Below are 15,568 nucleotides of genomic sequence, written 5' to 3' on the forward strand. Positions count from 1 at the left end.
TAGGGTCATTTCAATAAATACAAGCATTTATATAGGGATTTTGTTCCTATAAACATGATATATGATATGCCATAAAATAAAATGGATCATAATTGCAAATATCTGATCAGATTTTCATCTGACTCAAATCAGAATTTCAACATAATACAACATAACATAATAAACAATAGCCATCTGCAGTAACTATTGCCACCTAAGTTTTCACTGTAGCTATATCCTAAAATAAATATAAAATTTCCATTTGTAGATACCAGGGAAAAAGCAAAGCCCTAATGTATGATGTTACAAAGATAATTTCGGCTATAAAAGGAAAACGAGGAGATCATCGAGTATTCAGATTAGCTGAAAACCTGTGCCTGAATCTTATTTTCTCGTTGCGTGACTTTTTCTTGGTTAAAAGGGAAGGAAAGGTACTTGCTTTTTTGTCTCAAAGCTGAAAACTGTATTCTTTATTCTTTTGTCAAGTACTAGTAGTCACTCGAAGCTAAACAAGACTTGTTTTATTTCCTGGACTATTTGCAGGGCCCGACAGACTTCACTGAAACTTTGAATCGAGTGACTGTCATAACTCTTGCTATCCTAATTAAAACTCGTGGAATTGCTGATGCTGAACACCTCCTTTACCTACAAAATATGTTGGAACAAATCATGGCAACTAGCAATCATACGTGGTCAGAGAAAACACTACATCACTTCCCTTCTGTTCTTCGTGAAGCATTGAGTGGTCGAACTGATAAAAGAAGCCTTGCTATACAAACATGGCAGCAGGTTTGTTATTCAAATTATGTTGCCATATCTATTGCATGTTTTGTAGATGAGAAAGACATGATGGACCCAAATTTTGGTTTCATCTTGCAGAATTGTTTCCTTTTGTTCTAGAAAAAACTGAAAAATGCTTAAGCTAGAAACACTCAATGTCCCCCCTTAGTGTTAGTGAGGAGTTACCTTTATAGGCCTAGAAACAATTATTATATGGGGTAGATAATGGGTCTCCACAATAAGAAGGAATAATATTAGGGGTTTATTCCCCTAAGTGGACCTCGAGCCCAATTTTTGGAACAAAAATATATTAGATTTCTTGCCCTAAGGGGACAGACCACAGCCACCTAGGCTCAAGCCTTCAAGGTGAAGAACCTAAGAATTGTCCAATTATGGGTGAGTTAAGTTTGGACAAACTGATGACTTAGCATAAAAGCTTATGACATGGTAGGAACCGAGAGATTGCTACTTTAGCACAATGCTTTTTTAATATAAATGGGTGAGAGACCGTTGTTAGCACATAGACTAACAGTCGAGAGACTACTACTTTGTGTTCCATTTAGTATTGTTAGAGTAGGTACTGAATACAGGTAGTAAGTAGTTGTACTGGAAACTTCTATACGAGCTGTTTACTTATTAGCATTAATTTTATAGAATTGTATATGTTCTGAATGTATTGTGCTAGTGCATACCACCCAACATATATTACTATTTTATAGAATCAATTATAATAAAAACACCTAATAATTAGGAATCAATCATCCTAATTTCCTAGATCATGTAATGGTTAATTTCCTACAAATTTATAATAGTTGATTACATTCTAACACTCCCCTCCAAGCTGGAGCATATCTGTCATATGCACCAAGCTTGTTACAAATGTACTCACTCTGAGAGTCTCTAAGGGACTTGGTGAATATGTCAGTCAACTGATTGCTAGAGTCGACAAAATGACAATCAATTTTCAATATGTTTGGTTCTTTCATGGAAGACTAGATTTGATGCATTGTGAAGTGCAACTTGATTGTCACAAATAAACTTTGTTTCATGGATGTTCCCTATTTTTAGTTGTAGTAGTAGTTGCCTAAGCCACATACTCTCACAAGTGGCTGCTGTCATAGCATGATATTCTGCTTTTGCACTAGATTTGGCAACTATATTTTTCTTCTTGCTTCTCCATGAGATAAAGGTTTCCTCCGATAAGAACATAGTACCTAGAAGTGGATCTTCTTTCTAATGGTGATCCTGCCCAATCCGCATTAGAGAAATAAGTGATCTTAGTACTGCCTTTGTCTTGATACAATAATCCTCGTCCTAGAGCATTTTTTGTGTATCAAAGAATATGTGTCACAGCATCCCAATGGCCATCACAAGGAGCATTTAGAAATTGGCTTACCACACTAACGGTAGAAGTGATGTCGGGTTTGGTGACGATGAGATAGTTGAGTCTGCCCAATCCACGACCGAAGTAGAGTTTGTTGTTGTAACCGCTATTGTGAATCAAGCCTTATGGCTGAGAAATTTTTTACTCGATCTTGGCCTGGAAAGAAGGAAAGCACAAAGATTCTTGTTGACAACCAAGCTGCAATTGTTATCGCTCATAATCCCGTGTTTCATGGAAAGACTAAAAACTTTAACATCAAGCTATTCTTCCTAAGGGAAGTACAAAAATATGGAGATGTGATTCTTATCTACTTCAAAACAGAAGATGAAGATCAAGTTGCATATCTTCTTACTAAACCATTGCCTACTTGCAAGTTTGAATTTTTAAGGTCAAGACTTGGAGTTTGCAACTCCTAAAGCAAGGAGGAGTGTTAAGAAAATGCTTTAGGAGTGTCTTACTGTTAATTTGATTGAGTCAAAGTCTGTTCCTGGTTTTTAGGAATTAGTTATTTTGTTTATTATGCTTTGCAGTGGTGGATTAAAATTAGGATCAAATTGTTAGTGGGTAGTTACTTTTTCAAGTTTTAAATATTGCAGCGTTTTCCATTAATTATACAGATGTTTTTTGGCTTCAATAGTGCTACATTTTTTCTTTAGCTATAAGAGATATGACTAAATTATAATATATAAATTGTACAAACCTTTTCTTACAAGTTTGTTTTGTAAGGTTAAGTTAAACTTAAAATTCACATTCTAAGAGTTATTGTTACACAATGTTATTTTGGATGGAGAAGTTATATAATTTTGGTTATGACTTAACTCAATCTTTCAATATTGAATTGTAAGATAGTATTTTCTCCCTATTATCTACTTTAGTTTGGTCATATCATTAGTCAATGTCACATATTCAACACTGCAGTTCACATTGAGGATTGATATTTGTAGGGTGGTCTCAATGGCCGAAGAGCGGATGACTGAATTAACTCAACAATAATTCTTAAGATAGACTCTAATACTATTGTAGAGTTGTGTGCGAGTTAAACCCAACTCTACAAAGTTAGTTTGTAAGGTGAGAATTGTCTCCCATTTATGTACTTAAATTTGACCATATCATTAGTGATTGGTTTGCCATAGGGTCAGGCTAGGCCTATAAATTGTAGTCAATTTCGGATATGGGTTGGCCTCACTAGTCACACTTTTTCTACTTGGTCCATCAACTAGAGATGCACCATCCTGTTTGACACCTTTAGGTGTAAGATCTACAAGAAGCACCATCTAGGACAAATCTCTAAGTGATGTAAAGCTAATCCTGAACACAATGAAGGTGCTAGAAGCTGTGTTAGAATCCCTTCATTTTTGCTCCACTTAATGTTTTCTTGTACAGTTTTAACTACATAATTAGGAGATTTAATTACATTCCATAACTAAGAGGATAATTTGGATGATATTAATAGGCTGACATTATATTTTATATTTATTGTACAAGATCATTGATCCTGAATTTTAGGGATAGGTTATATCCATCATAAATTAGATTAAGTCTTTGTATTCTATTTTTCGTCTATTTCTTCCGTATGAATAATATCAGAAACAAATTTTCTGACAGGCCGTAATGGAGGCAAACCAGAGTCCATAACTAAGACAGTTTTCCATCTCCTATATATTGACCATGATTAAACGATTGAGTTGTAGACTAGTGCCCTTGTTCCATGAACAATCTGGTTATAAAGTAAGTAGTCTATAGTTTATACATCTAAAACTAAGGTAAGAGGATAAGTGCTACTGGTCAACCATTGGTTTAATCCTGTAATTATAAGGAAGTCCTCTCCTTTCTTTGACTCTCCTTTTAATTAAACTGAATTTCTGAATGAGCTAAGATGGCCATGTGCTGTGTCACAATTGAAGCCTACGTGGATTTTGTAAGAGGGTAAAAAAAAAACTCTTCATAACCTTACCTTGTAGCATTGTTTATCCCTGTCATACACCATTTTTTGCCAACATAATTGTTAAAAAATTACCAAATTAAGAATGCCAGAGCCTGCAATTTTGTTCCACTTGTTTCTGTACACAGATACTTTTGAAGTGAAACTGTAGCAGTGATGTAAAGTTAACTCTTGGTTGGTGTAAAACATCTTGTAATATATTTTGTTAGAAATTCATTGGATTTATGTGCTGATTGTATTCTTTGATGTGTAAAATTAACTTTTAATACTTGTGCAGGCTGAAACCACTGTAATAAACCAGTGCAACCAGCTTCTTTCACCATCAACTGATCCTAGTTATGTTTTGACCTATATCAGTCATAGTTTCCCTCAGCATCGACAATATCTATGTACTGGTGCATTGATATTAATGCATGGCCATGCAGAAAATATTAACAGTGGAAACCTGGTATCAATCTTTTAACTGCCTTCTTGATGCTTCCCATTTTACCATTACCTTTTTAAATTTACTATGAAACATATTCATATATAGAAATTTTTCTGCGTATTCCAATTTAACTTTATATTCTTTCTTGCATAGCTCTTTCGATTATATTTCTAAAGTTCTTGCTAGTTGATTTAATGTTTTCTATATTTATCTAGGGACGTGTCCTGCGGGAGTTCTCTCCTGAAGAGGTGACATCTAATATTTACACAATGGTGGACGTTCTGCTTCATCATATGCAGATAGAGCTTCAACAAGGACACTCCTTACAGGTTAATTGCTATAATGTGGCTTTATTCGATTACTTCTGTTGGTTGGTGGCTGTACATCTCCTTTTTCATATGCTTGCTCTTTACAGGACCTGATGTTAAAAGCTTGTGCAAGCCTTGCCTTTTTTGTTTGGACTAATGAATTACTTCCTTTGGATATCTTGCTTCTGGCACTTATTGACCGTGATGATGATCCACATGCTTTGCGTATTGTGGTATGTATATACGTTCAAACTCTTTGATTGTATATTTTTATATTTCTCATGAACATATTGAATCCCCGTTGGCCCTTCTTTCCAAAATTAATTAATGATAGAATGAAAAAGAAAATACAAGAACAGATTAAATTTGGTGATAGTTATATTGTGTATTTTTATTCTGTTACCAAATAGTCTATTCAATTCTCCTCAAGATGTAATTCCTTCAATTTGTTTCATTGTTTTCGAATTTTTATTCACACAAATCTGACATAGTAGCAATGTTTAAGTGTTTATAATTAAATTATGATTCAGTTGAGATGCTTGAATATATATGGGTAACAATCTTGAGTGTATTAACCAAACACTCAGCTTTATTTTTGTGTGTATATGTAAAAAAAGGCTGAAACTAATGTACACCTATTGAAGTCCAAAACAACAGGGCGTGCACCTATGGCAGAAGGCTACAATCGATATAAAAGATGAAAAGCAACTTTTGTACTTTCAATAAAACATTATTATATCATACATAAATCTTGCACTCTTGTGTAAGATATAACATATTGGTCGTATGTACTAAGTTTAGAACATATGAATTTGTTAGAATTCCCATATCGAATAAAGATAAAATCAAATTATAGTGTATAAGTGGGTGTAAACTTTATCTTTCACATTGGTTTTGTATGATTGAGTTCAGTTTAAAGTTCACTTTCTCATATGTTATCAAATTATATTTTAACGAGGTTTGTTGGACCTATTGTATCTACCTGCAAATGTCTAATTCTAAGCTTGAGATGTTGAGTCTTCGGCATGCAGGAGTGTGTTGTAGATCTTATATTGACTAGAGAAAAAACCAAACTATAATACATTAGAGGGTCCAAATTTCACCTTACGAGTCATTTAGAGGGTTGGAATATGTTTAAAGTTCACTTTCTTAGATAATTAACCTCTCTCGAGGTCTTGTCAAGACATCTACAAGGTGATCGTTTGAGCTAATAAACTTAGTTCTCATTTCTGAATTTGATTCCCCCTCAAGTCTTGGTGAAGACATCTACAAGGTGCTCATTTGAGCTAATAAATTTAGTTCTCATTTCTTTCCGTAGTGTCTTATCATGAAAAAAATGACAATCATTTTCTACATGATTAGTTATTGTCAGCAATCATATTTCATTATTCCACATTTAACAAATTATAATTAAAGTATATAATGAAAATATCTTTGGATCATAGGGATATAATTATATGAAGAATGGTAGGGACTTGATTTTATCCGTGAATCATAGGGATCTCATCACATTAAGTGTTGTTATTATATTTCCAAAATTAGTTTCCCAATCTTGTTTATATATATATATTAAAAAGAATTAATATGAAAGAAAGAAGGTTTTTATTCGATTGATTCAAAATGGTACATCCACTTCTATATATAGAGAACTCAAACTCTAAAGTAATAATTACAAGAGATCTATAGAATCTTCTAACAACTTCCACTAATTTAATATCGTACCTACAATTTTCAATAGTGTATTTAATATCCAACTAACAACACTCTCCCTCAAATTGGTGAATGGATATCAATCATTCCCAGCTTGCATGTGAGATCACTAAATAGCTCAATAGGAAGACCTTTTGTAAACAAATCTACTAACTAAAGTCCAAATGAGAGGTGGGAAGTAGTGATAAGGCCACTATCCAATTTCTCATTAATAAAGTGTCTATCTATCTTTATGTGTTTTGTCCTATAATGCCGAACTAGATTGTGAGCAATGCAAATAATTGACTTATTATTACAATATAGGATCATAGGTTCTTCACATTCCACCTTGAGATCATTTAGAATAGTTCTCATCCACAATAATTCACACACCCATTGTGCTATAGCTGGGAATTCATCCTTGCACTAGACTTTGCAACAACATTTTGCTTCTTCTCCAAGTCACCAAATTTCCACCCAAGAACATGCAATATCCTAAGGTGGATTTCCTATCAATGACAAACCACTATCCAATTTCTCATTAATGAAGTGTTGGTATATCTCTACGTGTTTGGTCCTATCATGCTGAACTGGATTGTGAGCAATGCTAATAGCGGACTTATTATCACAATAAAGGATCATAGGTTCTTCACATGCCACCTTGAGATCATTGAGAATAATTCTCATCCTCAATAATTCACACATCCCTTGTGCCATAGCTTGGAGTTCAGCCTTGCACTAGACCATTCAACAACATTTTGCTTCTTACTTCTCCAAGTCACCAAATTTCCACCCAAGAATATCCAATATCCTGAGGTTGATTTCCTATTGATGACCGACCCTCCATAATCCTTAGGGTCAAGGCCAATGTAAGTTTGGCCACAATAAGATTTGCATGAATTTCTAAAGTATTCTAAATTGCAAATTGATCCTAAATTTGTTAAATTAAATTTAAATTTGCCTTGATTGATTTTTACTATTTACTACTTAATTGAAAAGATAGGTCCAACCCCCCCAACTTGGGTTTAGCTTGACCTGACATTGTCGGACACAGGTCTGTCTTTGGCCAACCTGGTCTAAGCCTTAATAAATACGGTTTGATCTAAACTTGGCCTGACATGAGTCTGATTCGACTTAGCTTGACATTGTCTAACTCCACTCAACCCATTGTGACCACGATTCTACTTGGTTTCACGTGGGACTGGTTATACTCTACTCGATGTGGATAAGACATGACTTGGCCTAATGTGGTTATGACTCATTCGACTCAACATGGGCTTGACTCTACTTTGCCTGACATGGACCTAACTCGACTCTACTTGACTGATATGGGTGTGACTTGACTACACTTGTGGTGGGCTTGTTTGACTATGCTTGAGGTGGGCCCGACTAGACTTGGCCCAACTCGGCTTGACTTGACTTGGTCTTGCATGGACCTAACTTGAGTAAGCCCAACATGGGTACAACTTGACTTGGCTTGATATTAGCCCACTTTACTTGGCCCAATCTGGGTCGTACTTGACTCTGTTTGAGGTGCGCTTGACTCGAATCAACCCGAGGTGCACTCAATTGATCTTGGCTTGAGGTGTGCCTAACTCGATTGTGCTCGATGGTGCTTGACTTGACTCGGCTTGATAGTTGTCCAACTTGACTTGGCCTAATGTGGGCTTGACTTAAACTGGCCAGACATGGGCTTGATTCGACTTGGCATTATGTATACCCTATCAACCTAGGCTTGACCTAGACCTCACCAGACCTTGCAAAACCCAACTAACCTACTTGACTTGGGCCCAACCCAACCCCATCCATCTTGACTTGACTCGAACAAACTCGGTCTCTACCTAACCCAACTTGGCATAGGCTTGACCTAACTCGGCCCGACATGAGTGATCTCATCCTGATTTGTCTTCCCTAAAATTGGACTCAGCCTAACTTGATTTTTCTCATACTAAATTTGGATTTGGATTGATTAAATGTTTTTCATGTGAATAAAGATTTTTTTTAAGTAATTTTTTTTTTCATTTTCAATTTAGATAAGCTTTTAACTTTATATAATGGCCCATGGGTTGGCCCTAGTCCATGGGGCTTTTGTTGGCATTTTGACCATGTGGACTTTCTCTTATATGGGGTTTTTGGTCCTATGGGCTTTTTTGGTCCCAACCCATGTTGGTTAGGGACAAGTCGTGTGGATTGAGCCACATTAATAGGTCTAATAATCTCTTTGAAGGAAGCCTTAAATGAGACAAATATTATACAAACAAAAAGACAAATATTATACTAAACGTAAATCTTGTTGAAATTGTGATTATTATTCTATAGTTCAACTTTCAGACAGCTTCTTTTTGGGTGGATGTATATCTATCCCTAAGGATTGAGTGTAATAGGTTATATATAGCTATTCCTTGTTTTGTACACTTGTATTTGTATTTATATGAAATGAATCAGCTGAGAAAACTACTCACTGATTTTTTGTCACCTCTAAATTTAGGTAATCTAAAAGAATTATTTCAAAATCAGTTCTCAAAATTCTTTTCCTTCTACTGGATTAATGAGATTCCACTGTCAGATTTCACATTTTGGGTTTCATGCATAGGTCAAACTATACAATATGCAATTTAGTTTTCTTCTGGTGTGCTTTAACTTTTCAGCAATATCATATTCTATTGACAAATCATTGAGTTGCGTACCGATTTTCCTTCAAAGGGATGAAAACTAATGTTGCGATAAACAGTATCTCAACAGCACATTATAGAAAGAAACCCGATCATTAAAAAAATCATCAATAATTGGAGTATATGATCGCAAATGATCTATTAGAATTATAAAGTAGGGGAAATTGAGCTTCAGTGTTTTTCTTATATTAAGATTAATTGTGTTATGGCAATAATTGCAGATTAGTCTACTTGATAGGCAAGAGCTTCAGCAAAGAGTAAAGCTCTTTTGTATGACTCGTGGGTTCCCCGAACATTGGCTTTACTCAGGAATATTCAAGCGAGTTGAGCTACAAAAGGCTCTTGGAAATCACCTTGCATGGAAGGATCGGTAAATTCTTTTCCATCAATGAGAAACCATGTCATTTTTGCTTAGACAGCATGCCTTATTTTATTCATCGTGGTTGAGAGGAACATTATTGAAAATGGATCTTTCAAACCAATAAATTTGAGTTATATACGGTACCAAAAAGGAGCTTATAATGTTCATATATTTCTAAGAATTACAAGCAAATTACGTAAATAAATCATTGGAGACCTATAAATGTTTCTCAACTGAAACATTAAATAAGATTGAAAAAAATAGATATAAGAGATTGATGATGGTAATAATGGATGGATGAATATAAATCTCTAGTAGAGTTTTTTTCTTTTATTCAGTTCTTTGAGCTTGTATCTTGTACTCCAGAATTTATATAAATAAAGTAAAAAACTTATTTGAAAATAAGAGCACAAAAGTTCAAAGTCATACTACAAGACAACCTCTAATTCTTGAAGTTACTAGAGAAATAAAAATAAAAGGTGATATAATTATTATATAAATAAGGAAAGTATCCTATATAATCAAGAATATCTATTATATATGTATTATTAGGAATGTTTTTATTTATGCCCATATCATCTCTTTATTATTAGAAGATATCAAGTTTTCTCTATTTATTGTATTTGTTCCTTTTTTCTCAATATAAATAAAGCTTCAATGTTATCTTAAAAACACGGTTTCAACTAAATATCTCTCTTTTTCCTTCAGTTTAATGTGGTATCTAGAACCCTTTACAAAACCGTGTTGGTCCAATAGACTCATTGTGTCTGGAAGATTTTTATTTGGCAAACCTTTGTTCCAGGTTTGTGTTTATTAATCCGTCACTGCCTCCGGCAAATGTTCTAATGAAATTTACTGTGACCACCATTTTCTTTGGTGTGCACAGGTGCTGATCTATTCAAACGTTGATGGAAACCGTCCATTCACACATCCTCACACAACTTTTTTCCTGCTCTGCTTAGGTTATTTTATTATTATTCTTTTTTCCAAATTTCAAGAAGAAAATGTCTTCCAATGTCACATTAACTTCCATAACGAATTCTCCCACTGTTATAACCATAGTTATTATTGAGAAGATGGATGAGTTTAATAATTCCACTTGAGCTTCTAAGATGGGGTTGTGGTTAAGCTGGCTTGATTACAGATCCCATCTCACTACAACCACTGAATTCGTTCCTACAAAACAACATGAACAATGGATAAAAATTGATGCTTAACTATGTAGTGTTATTAATTCCACCATTCAAACGTCACTCAAACCTATTTTCCATCCCCATAAACAATGGTAGAACCCAATGTTCAAATTCTTTAATGGAACAATTAAACAGTTCAACTGACAGTAAAATAGTCACAGACCGACCACTGAAGCATAAATTTCACACTAATCAATAAAGCTAATGAGGAGTATTCACTAACATTCTATACTCAAATTCCACTACACCCAAACCATTACTCTAGCTGACATTGTGTTTATTCTTTTGCATAACTGTATTGAATGTACAAGACACACAACAGGTGTGCAAAGTGAAATAAGAAGAATTAAAAATCACAGGATTTAATGGGGTTCAACTAGCCACATAGCTTAAAAATACCAAGAGTGTTGTGAAAACAAGCTGTGCCAAAATTTGAATAGTAACTTACAAAAACATTCCCAAAATTCTTGTTGATAAGAAAACGTGGGAAAGGAAGAGAGAGAGAAGAAATATTTTATTAATTACTATCATGATTATTAAATTCTGAACTCCTCTATTTGTAACAGTCATACTCTTAAAATGGGAAATGAAAAACATCTTAAATGAATGTGTCGATTCTAGAGATAGTTTTCCTAATAACTATAGAGGTACTTTTATATATGAACTGATGCTGTCGGCAACGAACTTTCCAGGTATCCTGTTTTTTTTGATGATATTGCAGCACGTTTACTTCCGGTCATCCCCTTAATTATTTATAGACTTATCGAAAATGATGCAATGGATACAGCAGAAAGAGTATTGGCCATGTATACCCATTTGCTTGCTTATTACCCTCTAAGATTTACATTTGTTCGGGATATACTTGCATACTTCTACGGTCATCTTCCTGGAAAGCTTATTGTTCGAATCCTCAATGTACTTGATGTCAGTAAGGTAACAAACATTATTTTCTCTTGCTAGCCTTCTTGTCTTGAAATTGTTTTACTTGAAAATAGTCTTTTTCTGCAACAATCATTGAGTCTGTATTTCTTTCAGATTCCCTTTTCAGAGTCATTCCCTCAACAAATAAGTTCGACAAATCCAGTCATGTGCCCTCCTCTAGATTATTTTACAACTCTGTTACTGGGAATAGTGAATAATGTTATTCCTCCATTACATAACAATTCAAAATCTGGATCAATGGGAGATGCATCAAACAATACACTGCGTCCTACACAAAACAAGCCTGCTGCAGTATCCCAGTCTGGGCCAGCAAATGCTTCAGAGGGCCAAAAGGCATTTTACCAAATTCAAGATCCGGGGACATACACTCAGTTGGTTCTTGAGACTGCTGTTATTGAAATACTTTCCCTTCCGGTATCTGCCTCTCAGATAGTACAATCACTTGTTCAAATTGTTGTTAATATACAACCAACCTTGATCCAGTCCAGCAATGCTCTTCATGGTGGTTCAAATAGTGTAGGGCAGGGTTCAGTGTTGCCAACATCACCTTCAGGTGGAAGCACAGATTCCTTAGGTGCAAGCCGATCAACTCCTTCAGTTTCTGGAATAAATACCTCTAACTTTGCTTCTCGAAGTGGTTATACATGTCAACAACTATCTTGTTTGTTAATTCAAGCTTGTGGCCTTCTACTGGCTCAGCTTCCCTCTGATTTTCATTCACAACTTTACTTGGAAACGACACGTATTATAAAAGAGAACTGGTGGCTTAAGGATGGGACAAGGTCGCTTGGGGAAATAGATTCTGCAGTTGGCTATGCATTGTTAGATCCAACATGGGCTGCACAGGACAATACCTCTACAGCAATTGGTATGGTTTGGCGGAAGGGTTTTATTCTACTAAGCTGCTTGCTTAAATTTTGCATTATATTTTTAGTTCTATATCATCAATCTGTCTTTAATATTAAAAAGTGTGACTTGTGTGAGAATTTTTCTTATCTGAAATATTGATGATTTGTATCCAACAAAATGGATTTGCTTTATGCAGCAAGGGTAAGCTATAGTTTTGCATGTTGAAGTTTATGCGACTCAAAATGTTATGTATGAAGATATTGTTTTACTCAAATCAGGGTAAAATAATTTATGTATGAAGTGTGACCAAGCAACTGGGTAGAAGTTCTAGAAGATATTTCTCAGAAATTTATTTCATTGGCGTGAGATTACTTTAATCTTTTGTTCTAGAATATGGACTGAAATAGGTTTAAAAATTTTCTATATTGTTTCCGAACAGATTTCTTTAATCTTTTGTTTGTAGATGATTATATTTGGAATTAAAGGATGACCAAAAATCATTTAGTATTTTCGCGGGTGATGTATTATATGTATATATCAATATACACAAAAGTGTGTGTGTGTGTGTATGAAAAGTGAGGACATAGCCTTGTGACTCTTAGCCCTTTAGCAAGGGTACTTAAGAATGGTAGCTTTTTAAGAGCTGTACAACAAATAATAAATAACTATTTGAACAATTACTAGGTTTTGGTACCCCACCCTATCATCTAGGATTTCTGTAGAATTTAAAGTGTAAATTACCTTTATGACGAGTGCTAGCTAACAATATACTTTCTAACACACCCTTACCAAGATCCGTAGGGAATTGTGAGATCATGAGACCTGATGGGGAACCGAGCCCACTCAATTTCAGGATTTCCCATCAAATTTAGTAAAATATGTGTTTAAGAGGGTGTCTTGCTGACATTTTTTCTTTGAATAAAGCTCAGTGGTATATAGTTTACTGCTTTCATTTAATTAGGTGAATTTCAATCTATTTCTTGTTATTGTTTGTGCCTTATAAGGACTCTGACCTTTTGTGTAATCACAGGGAATGTGGTGGCCTTGCTTCATTCTTTCTTCAGTAACCTCCCTCAAGAATGGCTTGAAGGGACCAATGTCATTATCAAGCAGCTTCGGCCTGTAACTTCAGTCGCCCTGTTGAGAATAGCATTCCGTATAATGGGGCCACTCCTTCCAAAACTTGCCAATGCTCATGCACTTTTCAACAAGGTACAGGAAATCAACAATTCCACTATCTTGAGAAAATATTCTGATAGAACTAGATTACTTATGAAGAGAAATGAAATTTTATTCAAGATATTGCTCTGTATTAATGAAATCCTTTAACAAAAGAACTCTCACCCTAGTATTGTAGAATCCTAATTCTCCATGGTCAGGCAGGGTTTTTTATTTTCCGGCTCAGGGAGGGTTCTTTATTTCGAGTCACAGATACTATAAACAAACATCTGCCATGGATAATTGCTAGCCTATGCTCCATATCTCTTCTGGTATCCGCTGATATTATTATCACTTTGTGAGATCAGAAACTTCTGTCCGAAAATTATAAAATTAGATTCAAAGAGTTTTCACTGATAGTTACAAGGTCTCGATCTCATGATAAATAACTGTCATCCCTGTGAGTTGACTTCTGTCTTATAGTTTCTTGACATTGTAGTCTTCCAGAATTAAGATCTTTCCAATTTGTGTTTCAAGGTGGGGAAATATTGTCCCAAATTTTCGGTAAGTTTCTAGTTCCTGAACAATTTATGAATAGTGAGCAACCAAATTATATAAGTAACAAACTTTTTCTATTTGAGGCATTGAAATTGTTGCAGTAGGATATAGTCAGAATTTGTCTACTCACATATCAATGACTAGAGGTGCTGAAGCTCAACCAATGTCACAGTTTAGCCCTTGCTGATTTATTTTTCTGAGAGCATACTTTCTTGACCAAAATTATTTAAACCATAACAGCTTCGTTATAGATATACTTTTAGGATTTTATCATATACTCATATCTCATGGTTTTTTGCCCATATTTTTTATGGTATATCGGATCTTTGATACTGGTGGTCACTAAAATTGGGGTATTGATGGTTTTCCTCTCACTTGAAAATGACAGACTCTCTCATCATTACTAAGTATATTAGTGGATGTATTTGGAAAAAATTCACAGACAACGATTGCTGTTGATGCGTCAGACATAGCAGATATCATTGACTTCCTGTAAGTGTTACTGAATTTTTATAAAATGACCTTATTACTAGTTCTGAAATCCTGATCTTCCACTTTACCACTTGATTTTCAGGCATCATGTCGTCCACTATGAGGGACAGGGAGGGCCTGTGCAGGCTAGCAGCAAACCACGACCAGATGTTTTGGCCCTCATTGGAAGGGCATCAGAGAGTTTACGTCCAGACATTCAACATCTGCTTTCACACCTAAACCCTAATGTGAATTCCTCTGTATATGCGGCATCTCATCCTAAGTTAGTTCAGAATCCGACCTAGATGCTACTGTATTATATATACTTTGAAGATTCTGGCTCTAGCTGATGACAAATACACAGCATGATTTAGAAATTGTATGAATTAAGAGTTGTATATAAAACGATGTATATACTATTAATTTCATTTCTCCCAAAACTTTATCAGAAAAAATAGTAGAGTTGTTAAACAGTAATATAATCTATCCCACGTTCATATTAGCAACTGTAATATAATCGTTTGGCTCAATAGAGAAGTGTCACATGCAAAGACTATTTGGGAGATGGCAAATAAATTTGGGGTTTAATACTCTTTTGTCCTCAGATTTGTTGAATAATGTCAATTCAGTCTCTTGTTTTAAAAGTGATTAAAATTGATTCTCACTTATTAAATTTTGCGTCAAAATCGTCTCTTCCGTTAAATAGAAATAAACGGAGTTAAGAGATTGATTATCTGGCATAATGCAGTGATAATGTGTAATTTTTATATTATTTTTATATTGTATGCGGTGACATGTTAAGTTGTCAAAGGTTGAGTTGGATATTATCATTTTTAAATTGTCAAAAATTATATT

The 15,568-nt window shown here is 34.7% G+C and overlaps 1 protein-coding gene across 2 annotated transcripts in view; it reads left to right on the forward strand.

Moving 5' to 3' along the window:
* The window catches only part of LOC108335639 (mediator of RNA polymerase II transcription subunit 23), a 37,799-nt gene extending 22,576 nt beyond the window's left edge, over positions 1-15,223 (forward strand). For both annotated transcript variants that reach the window (XM_052869165.1, XM_017571692.2), the window contains exons 11-21: positions 248-410; positions 523-768; positions 4,363-4,533; positions 4,728-4,841; positions 4,928-5,053; positions 9,403-9,551; positions 11,428-11,668; positions 11,771-12,545; positions 13,557-13,738; positions 14,631-14,734; positions 14,817-15,223. In XM_052869165.1, coding sequence (XP_052725125.1) covers positions 248-410; positions 523-768; positions 4,363-4,533; positions 4,728-4,841; positions 4,928-5,053; positions 9,403-9,551; positions 11,428-11,668; positions 11,771-12,545; positions 13,557-13,738; positions 14,631-14,734; positions 14,817-15,018 — 2,473 coding nt within the window. In that variant the 3' untranslated portion in view covers positions 15,019-15,223. The remainder of the gene's footprint in view (positions 1-247; positions 411-522; positions 769-4,362; positions 4,534-4,727; positions 4,842-4,927; positions 5,054-9,402; positions 9,552-11,427; positions 11,669-11,770; positions 12,546-13,556; positions 13,739-14,630; positions 14,735-14,816) is intronic.
* Positions 15,224-15,568: the final 345 nt, after the last annotated feature.

The sequence above is a fragment of the Vigna angularis genome, chromosome 10 (assembly GCF_016808095.1).
Source record: "Vigna angularis cultivar LongXiaoDou No.4 chromosome 10, ASM1680809v1, whole genome shotgun sequence".
Taxonomy (NCBI): Eukaryota; Viridiplantae; Streptophyta; class Magnoliopsida; order Fabales; family Fabaceae; genus Vigna; species Vigna angularis.